The sequence below is a fragment of the Magnusiomyces paraingens genome, assembly GCF_902498895.1.
Source record: "Magnusiomyces paraingens strain CBS 517.90 genome assembly, contig: contig4, whole genome shotgun sequence".
NCBI lineage: Eukaryota > Fungi > Ascomycota > Dipodascomycetes > Dipodascales > Dipodascaceae > Magnusiomyces > Magnusiomyces paraingens.
The window spans coordinates 1,332,953-1,348,501 of record NW_022474070.1 but is presented as its reverse complement, the minus strand read 5'-3'; the positions used below and the strand labels follow the sequence as shown (position 1 = coordinate 1,348,501).

General features: G+C 41.4%; 4 protein-coding genes across 4 annotated transcripts; 1 reads left to right on the top strand and 3 right to left on the bottom strand.

The window, feature by feature from the left end:
* Nucleotides 1–233: 233 nt before the first annotated feature.
* On the bottom strand, nt 234–1,601 carry SAPINGB_P005208 (uncharacterized protein; the record flags this gene model as incomplete). Its single annotated transcript, XM_031999923.1, has 1 exon — nt 234–1,601. One exon carries the CDS (start codon nt 1,599–1,601, stop codon nt 234–236), a length of 1,368 nt encoding a protein of 455 aa, XP_031855814.1.
* Nucleotides 1,602–1,918: 317 nt separating this feature from the next.
* SAPINGB_P005207 (uncharacterized protein) lies at nt 1,919–2,843 on the top strand (the record flags this gene model as incomplete). Its single annotated transcript, XM_031999922.1, has 4 exons — nt 1,919–1,925; nt 1,982–2,044; nt 2,103–2,197; nt 2,265–2,843. The coding sequence occupies 4 exons, from the start codon at nt 1,919–1,921 to the stop codon at nt 2,841–2,843; spliced, it is 744 nt and encodes a 247-aa protein (XP_031855813.1).
* Nucleotides 2,844–2,988: 145 nt separating this feature from the next.
* SAPINGB_P005206 (uncharacterized protein) lies at nt 2,989–7,162 on the bottom strand (the record flags this gene model as incomplete). The annotated part of the gene is made up of 2 exons (XM_031999921.1): nt 2,989–6,710; nt 6,820–7,162. 2 exons carry the CDS (start codon nt 7,160–7,162, stop codon nt 2,989–2,991), a joined length of 4,065 nt encoding a protein of 1,354 aa, XP_031855812.1.
* A 338-nt stretch (nt 7,163–7,500) lies between these two features.
* Nucleotides 7,501–13,040, bottom strand: SAPINGB_P005205 (uncharacterized protein; the record flags this gene model as incomplete). Its single annotated transcript, XM_031999920.1, has 2 exons — nt 7,501–12,098; nt 12,182–13,040. 2 exons carry the CDS (start codon nt 13,038–13,040, stop codon nt 7,501–7,503), a joined length of 5,457 nt encoding a protein of 1,818 aa, XP_031855811.1.
* Between the last annotated feature and the right edge of the window lie 2,509 nt (nt 13,041–15,549).

The window sequence follows — 15,549 nt, the reverse complement described above, 5'->3', positions numbered from 1 at the left end:
CCCAGATGACTAATCACTCAATGAGGGGGGGTTGAAAACAGTGAGGGAGCAGTGAGGGAGCAGTGAGGGAGCAGTGAGGGAGCAGTGAGGGAGGGAGGGGAGTGAAAAAAATAAATAAGAAAAAAAAAAAAAAAAAAAAAAAATTTTTTATAAATCACCAAAGTTACTGAAAAGTAACTCCCTCCACACAAATAAGTTACTAAAATTATCAATCCCCACACGTGACTACACAACTACTCCACCTGTTCCCCGCGTCGAACCCCATCCTTAGCTTCCTGCTCCGCGTCCCGCTCATCGGTTGTTCGGTCACTCCGCTCATCAGCCATTGCACAATCCGTCTCTTGGTCATACCCCATCAAATCTGGTGGCACCTCTTGCATCTGGATCGATGGTGCACCATTCAAGTACCGCAGTTGCTCCATTACTTGAGTCTTTACACTCTCCAGGTACTTGCGACTATTTTTATTGTCAATCTTACCAGAAAGATTGGGGAATAACGAATAATCCGGTGCAAAGTATTTGACAAACGGAATAGATGCCGGTAACCGCGAGTCCAGCTCAACGTCAAGGCACACCGAAGTCTCTAGGCACCATAGCCTGGAAACGTTGCGTGGAGTATACCCACCCCCTCCAACAACCATCATGGGTAAGTTAAAGCTTCGCACAAACCGGACACACTCAGCATGAGCTTTGGTGTTAAGATTGAAGCATCCCAAACGATCACACCCCAGTGAGTCAGCGCCGCACTGCAGCACAATAGCCCCAGGCTGATACGATGTTAATACTGGTTCCACAATACTCTTAAACAATCGAATATATGAATCATCATCAATACCATCTCGTAATGGTACATTCAATGAATAGTGTTTGCCGACTCCACTGCCAATCTCATCCACATTGCCCGTTCCTGGGAAATAATCCCCATTGTATTTATGGAATGACAATGTCATCACTCTGTCAGTTGCATAAAAGGCCTCTTGTACTCCATCTCCATGATGCACATCAATATCAATATACAGCACACGAGGGTGATACCGTAAAAGATTTAAAATCCCTAGCACAATATCATTAATATAGCAGAACCCAGAAGCTTCAAACTTTTTCGCGTGGTGAAGGCCTCCAGACCAATTGATTGCAATGTCGCTTTGTTCATTAATAAGTTTCCGTGATGCGTCTAACGATGCGCCTGTATAAATAGAAGAATAGTCGTACATTCCGTCAAAAATAGGACAGTCGTCACCAATATTGAACTTGGTAAAAACCTTGGTAAATTCTTTGACGTTATCCGGAGTCACGCGTTGCAAAAAGTCAATATATGCATCGTCATGAAATTCTAAAATCTCTTCTCGTGTTGCTCGTCGTGGTCGATACAAATCCATACACTCATGTAATTTATAACCAAGAACTAGGTGGTCTGTTAGCATTAGTCGAAAGGGTTTCATAGGATGTCGTACTCCAAAATGAAACCGCGAGACCTCTTCGTTGAAATGGTATGACACGCGTGGTTTCCATGAAGACAAAAAGTCTTCATAAAAAGGTTTTTCCTTGGTAGTCTTGTGGTCATACGACAACGTGGCTTCTTCCCATGTTGTGATTACCATTGGTATTTTTCTTGAAATATAAGTTAAATTTGATATAGAGATGAAAGAAAAAAAAAAAAAAAAAAAAGGTGGTGATGGTGGAAAAAAATTAAATTTTAAAAAAAAAAAAAAAAAATTTTGGATGCCAAAGTTCCTCCCTTTAAAATTCATATCTCACGTGACAGAGTTTTTCTTTGCCACTCCCAATCGACTTTTTTTGCCACCACTAAAAAAAATCCTTCTTCTCAGCATAACACACAATCGCCATCTAACATTTATCATCATCATCATCATCATCATCACCACCACCAACAACAACAACAACAACCATTGCCATAATGTCAGGTATGTTTTATCTCAAGCAATTGATTTGTAACTTGAATTACTAACTTGTTTTTTAGGAAGCGCGGGCTACGACAGACACATTACTATCTTTTCTCCTGAAGGCCGACTATACCAAGTCGGTAAGTAATCAATTAGCCTTGACCTTAATCTTCATCTGTCTAATCTTCCTTCCTCTAGAATACGCCTTCAAGGCTATAAACTCTGCAAACATTACCTCTTTGGGTGTTCGTGGTAAGGACTGTGCCGTCATTATTTCACAGAAGAAGGTTCCTGTAAGTGCTTTTTGTTATGCATCTTTTAATCAACCACTAACCTTTTTTTTTTTTTTCCCCTGTCTAGGATAAACTCCTGGATCCTGCCTCTGTTTCGTACCTTTTCCAAATCTCTCCTACCATTGGTGCTGTCTACACCGGCTCTATTGCTGATGCTCGTGCTTCTGTTCAACGTGCACGCTCTGAGGCCGCCGAGTTTGCTTATAAGAATGGCTATCCTATGCCCTGCGACGCGTTGGCCAAGCGTCTCGCAAATATTTCGCAAATCTACACCCAGCGTGCATACATGAGACCCCTCGGTATTGCTGTTACTCTCATTTCCGTCGATGACGAACACGGTCCTATGCTCTACAAGTGTGACCCAGCAGGCTATTATGTTGGTTACAAGGCTACTGCCACAGGACCAAAGCAACAGGAGGTTATGAATGCCTTTGAAAAGAAGCTTAAGAAGAAGGATCATGCCGCTGGTGACTGGAAGCAAGTCACCGAGCTGGCTATTTCGACTCTTTCGTCAGTTCTCAGCGTTGATTTCCGGAAAAACGATCTTGAAATTGGTGTTGTTGGCATTGACGGCAACCCCAACTTCCGCATCTTGACCCCAGATGAAATCGATGAGCGCTTAGTTTCTCTAGCTGAACAGGATTAGTAGATTTGTATGTGTTATTTTTTTTTTCTTGTGGATACTTTATATTTCATTCATTCATTCATTCATTCAATCGTTCAATCGTTCAATCGTTCAATCATTCAATCATTCAATCATTCAAATTATATATGTATGTAATGTTTTCTCATCAGCACTCCCACCGTAAATAGTGGCATTTGGTCTCGGTCTTGCCCAGCGACCGCTCCAGGCAGTTGATGAGCAGCCGCTCGCCCTCGTTAACAAGCTCCCAGTTATGATTACGCAGTGAATCAATAACAAGCTTAAGAAAGCCAACCGTTTGGTTAAGTCGGCGTCCTGGACTAGGACCTGTAGGAGGCTGCCATGGAATGCTAGTTCCGGTGCTGGTAGACGATCCGTTACCGTTACCGTTGCCGTTGCCATTTCCATTGCTATTGCTATTGCCACTGCCGTTGCCATTGCCATTGCCATTGCTATTTCCGCTCCCAGTACTACTACCGCTGATATTGCAGCTGCTACTGCCATTGCTACTTCCAGTGCCACTCTTTTGTGCCATGGCGCGCGACGTTTCTTGTGCTAGCCATGCAATGTACTCCAAGCCATCCCGCTGGTGCATCACCCCGCTCATATGCTTAAACACATGCTCACCAAGTAGCTTGGGTGTTGCTGGTCCTGCACTCGGGTCAAGCGGAGGTGGCTGCACCCACAGCGTGCGTGACTCAGGGCCTTGTAAAACGTATCCATAAGTCCACACCACCATGGCGCAGATGAACACAATGAACGGCCGATGAGGAATTGGATCGTTGGCAGCAATGTATGGATTACGAGTCGGGTGTGCGGCCGTTGTAGGTCCATCGCTACTTCTTTCTCTTGAAGGTGCAATGTATGGGTTTGGACATACATCCACGTCGTGTGCTTGTTCAGATGCATGCTCCACCAAGTACATTTCTTTAAGGAAATGAACTGCAAAATGTAACGCCTCGGGACCACCGCTAGACGTATTAACCCACGCTCTGATTCGGCGCTCAGCTGCAGCATAATCGCACGTCTTGAGCGAGTTGTTGAAGATTGATGGCGCGCCACAAAAATATTGCAAGTCAAGCTGCGAAACTGACATGTGCACCATTGCCAAGTGCAAGAAGGGATCTGCACAGCCTCCAACTTCCAAAGCAAAGCGAGATGGAGGTTTAGAGGGAATGACCACAGATGAAGAAGAAGAAGACGCTGCGGCTGCTTCTCTAAGTTGGTGTTGTCGTTGAAGAAGTGCAATAGCCTCATTTGCATCTTCCTGGGATTCCAATGAAACCCGAATTACATGCTCATTGGAACCTGATATCATCTCCTTTTTCCGTCTTTCGGCATTTATTAGTGCTGCCTTGTAGTCATTGCGCCAAAACATATAGGCCTTGCGCATAAGATCTCTCCAGGTACCACGGAATGCATCCCACCCAAGCGATATAACTTGAAGGTCACGCTGTTGCATGTTATACTGAATTGAAAGAAGTCCAGATAAAATGACCTTGCGCCCAAACGGTTCTGTAGGTACTGGTATATTATTGAGTGTCATTTTGAGAGCATCGATGAATGGCACCGTAGCAACGCCTCCAGGTCCTGTTTGGTTATGACCTAAACCATTTTGAGAGGGCGCAAAGTAAGCGCTTAATTGTACGGGATCATTACATTCCCATAGCTCCTTGTTGCATGGTAAAGATACGCGCAGTTCATGCACCGCCAGTAGTGATGTATGACCAAACAGATTGGCATGGTTGGTATCCAACACAAATGCAAGTAACGCTGATCGCTTAGTTTCTTCAAACTGGATCCAGCGTTTCCACGGATCAAGCTCTGACTGTTGGGGCTGCTGCGATCCCTGAATTCCATGTTGTTGTGGCATTCCATGTTGTTGCTGGTGAACAGCTTCAGTATCTGCCATAGATGAGCCAGTTAGCATGGGACCACGCCGAATAAGCTGTAAAATGCTTCCATGGTGAATGTGTCCGCGAATGTGAAGTTTGCGATTTGCCATGCTTTTCTCATACATTTCCAAAAGAATCAAAGCTTGAATTACCCACAACTTTGCTGGAGGGTCAAACTCTGGCGACCCGAAAAGTATCCATCGTAAAGGATCTGCCACTCTGCGAGCAAACTCATTTGCACGGTCATATGTTGCTCCAATAAGTACTAGAACCCATAATAAGCCCTCAGGACATCTATCAGCTGTAAAAGTCGGTCTGTGGAGAATTGGGTATTGTGTATGGAAAAAAATCCAGTAGTTGGCAATGTACTTTTGCAAGTACGGTAACGTAGTGTGCAAGTAAAACGGCACGTTTTTCCCAACCGGCGTCCCTGCCGTCGGTGGGAATTCTAAACCCTTAATTTCCTCAGCCCCAATCTCCCCGGGTTTAGGTGCTGGTTCCACAACCTCAGGGATCAACTGCAGCAGACGCTGGCGTTTTGACTCGGAAAGTGATATTAACTCGCCTTGGGTTGATGGGACTGGCGGCGCAAGCATATTTTGTAATGCCATTGGCGAGTCAGTTGTTGGGTATGCTGGTGAAAGAACCGGGTCTCGTACGTTTTGCAAAAGAGCATCCGAAAAGAGCCACGAAATTAGGTCGTTAGTGTTCAATGGACTTCCTGGTCCTGTACCAAAAGTTGAAGTCCCCAGTCCTGGACCCACTGATCCGGGGTCATTTCTTGGTTCAGGCTCGGAAAAAAGAAGCGTTGGGCTCATGCTGTATAGTGGATTGAAAAGACTTAAAGTGTCATCATTAAATATAGGAGTTGAGCCTGTTTGAGCTGGTTCTGTAGTTGAAGAAGCTTGTGTTGCTGTTGCAGCAGTCGCCAGTGTAGTCCCTGCTACTGTTGTTGTTTGAGGGGTTGATGTTGACGATGGGTCAATAGACTTTAGAGTCGGTAGAGAGACATTTGTGCTTACACTGAGACCACTGTCATCATCACCACTACTCACAGAACTACCCGTAGTCTGTTGTGCTTTAGAGAATGTATTTAAGGTCGCAGTGCAAGGGATATCGTTATGATTGCCTGTGGATCTTATTCCGGTTCCACTGGAAGAGACTGGTGGTAACACAGGGCCCCGGCTATTGGAGAATACGGCTGGATTACAAAAAGTGCGGCCTGGGGGTGGCAACCCCCCGGATTTTGCATGAGAGGGAAATGATCCTGCGGGGTCACTGGCAATTGGGGGTACTAGGAACGGTGGTTGGGGTCCCAGTGCTGTTGAAGGAGCTGCCTGCATCCAAGGGAATGGGAGTGGTGAGTTATTGGGTGCTGTTGCAGAGATTGTTGCTCCAGAAGTTTGTGCGGTTGCAGTTGCTACACTTCCAGTGGCCCCACCACCCGCAGGGCCTGTTGCAGCGCTTAGGCTGTTTTTGTTACTGTTGTTACTGTTGTTTGTAGACAAAGAAGAAGAAGAAGCCGCTGCTGCTGCTGCTGCTGCTGCTGCTGCTGCTGCTGCAGAAGGTAGAATAAAGTCTGTGATTTGTTGCACTGCCGATGATTTCCCTACTGAAGTTCTAGCCAAAGCCTGTTGCTGTTTACATAAAGTTTCATATGATGGTAAAGAACTTAGTGCTGCAGACGTACCAGGACCTATTGACGGAGTTGTTGCAGGTGAATCCGAGGATGAAGAAGACATAGGTGACTGGCCCGGTTCCTGACTTGCTGTTGCTGATACCGGAGCTGAAGTTGTCGGTGACCCGTTTGTATCAGCCTCGGTACTTTTGACTGTTGATGCAATCGCAGGAGTTGAGTTTTGGATCGGCCCGTTGCGGCGCAAGTGTCGGTTATAATGTCGTAGTCGCAGGTCTTCACGCACAAACTCGCGCCCACAATCAGGCCAGCTACATCGGTAAATCATTTTAGGCCGGTCTTTTCAAACATTTCCAGTTAGATTCTGTCACAATTTCAAAAAAAAAAAAAAAAAAAAAAAAGTTTCTTTTTGATTTACTCAATAATAATAATAAAAAAAAAAACTTACGGTTTAACTGGTGTCGTGCAAGATGTTCTTGCCGCGTGAAACGCTTGCCACACGATGGTTCAGTGCATTCAAAAACCTTGGCCAGACCCTTTCGAGATCTCCGCCGTTTCTTTTTAGGTGCCCCATCTTTCGCTGCACTTCCCAAAGGGTTTTTTTTCCTTGTAGATGAAGAAGATGTCCCGTTAGTCACCGTGGCAGTGTCTTCATCGTCATCGTCATGTGTATCATCGCGTGAATCGTCGTGTGAGTCTGGCGATTCCCCTAGTCCTATCCCCAGCTGTGTGACTGCCGCGGCCGAAGCGTCTGCCGGCAGAACGTAAGATGCCTCCGAGGTTGTATTCATCTTTGGCTACACGACCGTGGTCTATATCGAAATAGGGGAGTAATTTTTTTTTTTTTTTTTTGGTTGAGTTTAGTTTAGTTTTTGTCTAAATGTTAAAAACAAAAAAAAAAAAAAAAAAAAATTTAAAAAAGAAAATTTGGCCTCCTCACACAATTTTTGATGGCGAATTTTCACACATAAAATTTTGTTGGCGCGTCTGCGACTTTTTTTTTTAATACACATTAATTCTTATGAGAGCTAAATACGAAACACTAGTATACATATGGCAAAGCCTAGAAACTTTACAAATAAAAAAAAAAAAAAAAAGGTCCTTTGACTTCAACTTGTTGCAAGCATTATCAAGACAAAAGCTCTAGAATAAGGTCTTTGAGACGACCAAAGTCAATGGGTTTAGAAATGTACCGCGTAAATCCGGCCTGATCACATTGTCCTGCCATGTCTGACATGACATACGCGCTCAGTGCAACAATCGCAACTGGACATTCTGGCTTCCCGGTCGCTGCGTCTTGTTGCCGCTCCCACTCCCGAATCTCCTTACACGTTTCAAACCCATTCTTTCGCGGCATGTCCAAATCACAAATAATCAGCCCGTAGTACCCTCGTGCATGCTCAAATACCTTGCGTGTACATTCAACACCGTCTTTGGCAATTTCGTACTCGAGTCCGGCCTTGTCAAAAAAGCGGCCCATCACTTTTTGATTTACAGGATTGTCTTCCGCTAAAAGTACCCGCATCGGTCCTTCATCTGTATTTAACTTGCCGTTCTCGGTTCTTGTTCCAGAACCACCGGATTCTTCATCTTTTCGTCGGTCTCCCACAAACTGCTGAATCGTTTTAAAAATGTCTTTTTGATTTTCTAAAACCTCCTGTGCATTGCGCATCTTGAGATCACGACTCGCCTCGCGCTGCTTCGATGGATCAAAAACCAAGCTATATTTGGTCGGTGTCACAGGCTTATGCAGCACCCGAACACTAGGCGGAAGCTTTTGTGGACCTACAGCACCAGCACCATTAATTCCGGCTATAATAGTCGACTCTTGAATCAGGGGGACCAACAAAACAATTTCCATCATCCATTTAAATTGCCGGTTGCACTCCAGCGCAAGCTTGGCTGTCTCCACAAGCTCAGACTTTGAGTTGTTGATAATCACATGCGTCCATTTTCGGAATGGCTTCTTACCAGAAAGATATTCTCTCAAAATGCTATCGTTCCTCACCACAGTACATTTACAATTGACTGGATCTGCAACTGTCTTTTTAATGTGATGAATAATGCTCAATGGCGCATACTCGCATGGACAAATAATTAAAATATCCAATGGCTGGACTTCAGAAACAGTAACCTCTTCCACTCGCATACTCTCTTCAACTGGCGGCTTGTCAGACTCAGTGGGCAAGTCAACACGGCACGTAAAAACAAACTTGCTACCCTTCCCAGGCTTGCTCTTGCAAGAAAGTTCGCCACCTTGAAGCTGAATCAATTGTCTTGAAATTACAAGACCAAGACCTGTTCCTGGAGATGTAAATGTAGGAGGCGCCATTACAGGCTCCATTTTGGGTTCTTCAGATGGAATCATGGCAGTTTCCGTAGATGATCCAGAACTGCAGGATGAAGATGATGACGATGATGTTGGACTATCGCTATAATCTTGATACTGGTGATTAGACCGCAGCTGCGAAAATGGTTTAAACATTCTCAACTCATCTTCACTAGTAAACCCACGTCCGGTGTCAATCACTTCAAACTTGAGAAGTACTGTATCTGGCACATCTTGTTTTTCTTCCTTAATCACACTACATCGTGTGAATACTTCACCTTTATCAGTAAACTTGATTGCGTTCCCGATAAGATTGAGCATCACCTGACGCAGCCTAAATCGATCTCCCTTAACCCACATGGGCACATCGTCTTCAATCATGTAGTTAAGCTCGAGTGACTTAGAAATTGCCATAGAGCTTAAGAACTCATTGGCTTCTTCCAGAAGCCGTCGCACATGGTACCAAGTCGAAGTCAGTGTCATTTTGCCAGACTCAACCTTAGACAAATCCAAGATGTCGTTAATCACATTGAGTAAAGCGTCGGAACTCGAAGAAATAGTATGACAGTAATCCAACTGCTCGGCCGTCAGCGGTGTGTCAAATAAAAATCTAACCATACCCGAAATACCAATTAATGGCGTGCGGATTTCGTGCGACATGTTGGAAAGGAAAATGGTCTTGGACTCAATTGTCCGCTGTGCTTCTTCCTTGTCTTCCAAAAGCTTGGCTTGATTTAACTTTTGATCATTGATATTAGTGCATGTTCCAAACCACATGCCGTCCTCTAGGTCTTCAGCATCAACAGAGGTATACGTGATAAGATGCCAAATATACTGATTGTTCTTATCAAGTAAGCGTGCTTCGACTGTGTAAGAGCCCTTTGGTGGAACATTTTTGATTGACCACTCATTGTTGAGCGTATGCTTCTTAAATGAGTCTGTTTGAATCAAGCACCGTTCTCGGTCATCTGGGTGGATCCGTTTCACGTACTCAAACCCATAAGTCTTTTCTGCATTGCATCCAGAAAAGTCAAACCAGGCCTTGTTGGAATAAACAATCCCTCGAGAACGGTGGAAAGTAAAAACAATAATAGGAGTAGATTCAGCCAAAATTTTGTACTTGTGGTCGCCTGCCGTTTCCTTAGCTCGCTTAATGGCAGCAAGCTCTGCTTTGCGCTGCTGATGCACATCGAAAAGTGTACAGAGCCAAAACACAGTGACTCCACGATCATCACGCAAAGGATAGCATCTGTAAATTGTAGCACGGTAAGCACCATCAAAACGGCGTAGATACACCATCCGTGAAAAAGCCTCGCCAGTTCGGAAAGCTTCGTGAAGAGAAGAAATAAAATCATCTCTGTCTTTTGGATGGATAGACTTGTAGGGATCTGCACAAAACTCGTCATAAGTTTGACCTCGGTAAGAGGTCACCCGATTGCTGACCCAACAAATGTTACCGGCGGCAGGCTCCATAGTGTAGATTTGGATGGGAATAGACTCGAGAATTTTGCGTAAATGCCGCACAGGCAGCAATGAACGCGAAGAACTAGGATTTGAGAGTAAAGAAGGTCGATGATGATGAGGTGATTCATCCTCTAAATCTTTCTTGTCGTCTTTCTTTGAAGTAGATGCTGAAGATGTTGAAGCATAGCCTAATCGTTTTGCATAACCATATTTAAATGCAAATGATCCCATTCGTTTCAAACGTTCCCGATGACGCGCGCTTCTTGCCGATTTTTCAGGGGAAATTGTAGAAGTAGGTGACTGAAGGGACGAAGAACCACTATAAATAGTGGCAGCGCTACCAGCTGACAATCTATGATTATGGTGAGGTCGGAACGAAACTGAAGAAGAAGTGATGGAATCTATTTGATTGCTGAGGTTAGTGTGAGCTTTAGCATTAACCAAGGCAGTGGCAATATGAGAAGAAAATTGCTTAAGATGTTCGCTCAAGTCACCAGGGTATGGTATCAAATGTGACATGATTGAAAGCACGGCAATGGGGGGAGACGTATTGTTGTACTCCATTTTCCCCAAAAATTTATTTATAGAAACTTTGGTCGGGACGATAAGTGGGATGTGAATAATGCTGACTGTGTTTTCACATCCAATTGCAGAAACAGACTCTTTTATGCCAGAAAGTATGAATGAATTTTCATAATTCTTTTTAGTATAATCTGAAAATGAAGTATCTGAATCACTACTACCTTGTGAAAATGCTGATTCTAGTTCTGAACCATCGCTTGATTTTCTACAAGTGGTGCTTTTAGGAGACACGGCATAATCCTTAAAAAAGGGATTTTCTTGAGAATCATGTATTGCTGGAGAAGGAGCAGGAGAGCAGCTCCAAGGCGAGTTCATAGTCTGCTCGCTGTCAAAATAAACCTTTTCTTCATACTTTGGAGGTGCAAGGACGTCTCCATTGGGCGAATATTTTCTTTGTAGCAAGGTAGTCATTCCGCACTTGATGATTTTACTAATACTCGAGGAATCAATCAAGGGGTCCTTTTCCCATGCCAATGATTGGAGTTCGTCAAAGACCACAAGATTAGGGCGCATCTGTGGCCTCGGCGACAGAATCGAAAAGCGGTGGTTGTTGTTTGTATGCCTTGAATAATTTGGGTACGTAAACGAAGAAGCTGACGCAGACGTTTGATGGTGGATCTGCAAATAAGAGCTCCGAAAATTTCCGCTTCGAGAGCTTCCATTGCTCGAGACGCTGGTTGAATGTTTATGTCTTCCTTTTTTTAATGAAAATGTTTCATTGCTTGTCGCAGAAGGTACATTTTTCAATTGTGTTGTTGATTCAAGACTTAAAATAGGCTTGGTTGAAGAAACAAAAGTAGGAGCTGTGGGAAGAAAAGCAGTACCTCCTGCATCAACCTTAACAGTGGGTGAAGTTTCTTCTTGTTTAGTACGCTTAGATTTTGATAGACGGCGAGTAAGCTTTTGGCGCAAGGTGGCTGGTTTTTCAAGTGGTTGTGGTTGAGTTTGCGCAGGAGTGATTGTTGTGGGTGTAGTAGATGTAGATGTGGAGGAGAAAAGTTGGGTGGCAATATTTGCGGCAGTTTCAGTAGCATTAATATCTATGCTGGGTTTCTTGGGACGAGCTGGAACCGGATTGCTAAACTTTTCAGTGATCAAATCGACATCTTCCTGGTAGAGAGAATTTAGAGACGAAGAGTAAAGTGGGACGTAGTTGAATGGAGATCCGACACGTTGGGTTGGATCTGGCCGGTTTGTATTTATAGTAGTAGCTGTAGTTGTTTCTGGATTTTTTATAGGGATAGTAGGCCCTGTTGGTTCAGTGGTTAACAAGGAATCATCTTCATCCTCTTCTTCAGTATCACTCATAATGCCCTCGGTATCCCAAGAGCTATCATCTAAATCATTATTGGCTTTTTTTTTAAAAAACAAAATGATTTTGGGTTAGTGGCTTTGACTTTTTAACTTTAAAATATATAAATTCCACAAAACTTACAAGAAATCTTATTTAGGGGGATATTAATGGTGTCTAGACTATGTCGAGGTGTCTCCGAACGTTTTGAAGATGATTGTGACGATGGTGAAGGTAGATCAGATTCGCCATTCCAAAGACCCTTAAGTCCCCATGGAGCATTGTAAATATCAGCTGGATCATTTGGAAATGCTAAAGATACGCGTGTGGCACTAAAAAGAGATTGAAGAATATCGACAAGGGTATTGAAAAAGGAGTCAAATTCTGTCTCAAGATTCAGAGCCAAAATGAGACTGGAGAGATCAATAGGGTTAATAGGGCCTGATGGGAATGGCAGAGTTGCCAAAGAAGGTAAAGAAGAAGAAGAAGAATATGAACAAGTTTGTGGTAGTTGTTGTTGTTGTTGTTGTTGTTGCTGCTGCTGCTGCTGCTGCTGCTGCTGCTGCTGCTGCTGTATGTGAAATTTTAGATTACCTGCTGGAGATTTTGATGATTTTGTTAATGGAATATAGAAAGTAGATAAAGCATCTGGAGAAAGAGGAATATGACTAGGTGGAAACTTAATGACTGGTTTCAATACTGGAGTTGGAGTACTGGTGATTGGATTGTTATTATTGTTGCTACTGTTTCCCGCAGGTGTTTTCACAGATATTGCTGGTGAGGCTGCTGTAGACCCTGAAGTTGTAGTTGTAGTTGTAGTTGTAGATGTAGATGTTCCTAATATTGGATCAGTTGCTGTTATTGTTATTGTTTCTGCGGGTGAAGCTACTGCTGCTACAATTCCTGGCAGAGTAGAATTTAGTTGGCTTACCAGAGTCTCTTGCAGTTGAGACTGTGGGATCTGTAGTGAAATGCTACTTTCCTGTTTGCGAGGAGTTGGCATTATGGGGAAGATGTAGTGACGTAAGCGCAGACAACCATAGCTTTTTTAGATAGAATAATAATGATAATGTTTATAGAAAAAAAAAAAAAAAAAAAAGAGAAATATAAATATAAATATAAAGTTTATATATATTTATTAAGATATAAAAAAGAATTGAAATATTATAGTAATGAAGTTTAAAAAAAAAAAAAATTGAGATTTTAAAATGAATTTTTTTTGGAGTTGTGGATGTTAAAAAAAAAAAAAAAAAAAAAAAAAAAAAAAGAGGAGAATTTTAAACAGAAAAAAAAAAAAAGTTTTAGAAACAAAAGTGGCACTGTAGCAGCAGTAGCAGCAAACATCCCGCCTATGACGTTGTTGCATTATAAAAAAAAAAGCCGGTAGGTTGTATGTGTGTGTGTGGGTGGTGGTGGTGGTTTATATATAAATATATATATGCATATATACAAACAGACACACACACACATGTACAAGCGTTATATAAAAATAGAATAACAATAACAAAAAAAAATTTCTTTACATCATAACACCCACAAAAACAACAACTATTTCAATATATATATATATAATAGCAACATTCAAAAAAAAAAAAAAAAAAAAATTTGATTTAAACAAACAGACAAAAAGAATAAGTCAAGTGATTCGACCCAGGATCGAACTGGGGACGTTCTGCGTGTTAAGCAGATGCCATGACCGACTAGACCATCGAACCCTAACCCTTAAAAATATAATTTAAATATCTAACTTAAATTAAAATATCTAGGAACCCCGTCAGGTGACCCGGATCTGGAACCTGGTGTAAAATTTAAAATGTTTCGTAAAGATGGAGATTTTGATTTTGGAACCATTGATGGACTAGGAGCAAAATAACTATAAGTAGATACTCCACCCGAAGAAAGTAACATGTTAGTGTTCTGGTGAGTGGGAATCTGTGGAGAACTTGGAGGACCCAAACCTCCAGACATTTGTCGTTGTTGATCCAAACAATCTTGTAGTCGTGGAAGTGGTATCCCTGGATGATTGTTTCTTGGAACAGATGATAACGGTGATGATTCTGTGTATGGGCTTAATGTACAGGAAGACACAGAAGGCAGAACATGATGATGGTGGGTAAGCTGAGTTAAAGGAACATCTATGCTTGAATTGTTTACTGTTTGGGGAGCAGAAGATAACAATGATGATGATGATGATGATGATGATGATGATGACGATGATAATGTTGGTTTCGGTATTAATGTTGTAGACATGTATCTACTGTGAGGTACTTCTCTAAACTCAAACCTTGGTTTGTATCCTTCACACTTGCGATTGCTCTTTATACACTTTGCACAACAAGGTTTCCCTTCATCACACTTAATTCTTCTGTATATAATGGTTAGTTTTGAGTCATTAAATTCATCAAATAACCTCATATTATTATTATTATTATTATTATTATTTTTACTAACCTGTTCTTGCAAGTTATGCAACCGTTTCTTGTTCTTGTTATGGGTTTTTTTTGTTGCTTTGAAGTTGGTGGTGATGATTTACTCTTGGGCTTTTCACCAGATTGTGTACTTTTATAAAAATTTGTCATTTTGATTATATGAAGTAAATTGAATATTTTTTAAAAGAAAAAAAAATAGAGAAAAATAAAATAAAATTAAAATAAAAAGTGGACATTTCTTTGAATATTTATATTCTTTTTTTTCTTTCTTTTAATATCCCATTTATACCTAAATCCGTTTGTTTACTGTTGAAAAAAAAAAAAAATTTAAAAAAAAAAAAAGTTTCAGGACTGAGCTCATCTGGTGTTTACAAAACTAACCTACTTTTTTTAAAGTCGCTTTTAGCCTAGTTATGTATATATATTGGATAAGCTGGTTAAACGTGGGGCTGGGTTCCTTAATGTTTATTTCTGTGTACCTTAAAACAACCGTTGTGCAACAGACCATAAACATGAACACATGAGAGTGATTCTGTAAATTTGCCCAAAAAATTAAAAAAATAGTATTAAGACCAGCCATTCAAAGATATATATATATAGATCTTAAAATGCTTGTTTTGTTTAGATTTTGAGGGTCTGGTTGCTTGATGTTTTCATTTTATTTTTTGCAGTATTAGCCGGACGTTTAATTCCAAAACAATGTTTGTTATAAAAAAAAAAAAAAATTACTCGTCGTTTGATGAAAATATATATAAAAAAATAAAGGCTGGTAACTATCTATCTATTAATTCTAATAGTATTTAAAAAAAAAAAATAAAGCATTTTACAAACTCATGTAAACAAAAATTCTTTTAATAGGTTTATTTTCATTCGCAATGATTACTTTCCTATTTATCAAGAGCAGTTCAGCAAACTTTTTGAGTTCTTACCAACTTCAAACGTTAACCTAATCAAAAGTGATTTTTTTTTTAAAAAAAATTCCTTTGTACCTTAGATCTATAAAATAAAGTCTATTAAACTTTATCAGTTAAATTTCCTTTTTTTTTTCCTATTCCTGCTCTTTTTTTTTTTTTTTTTCTTCTT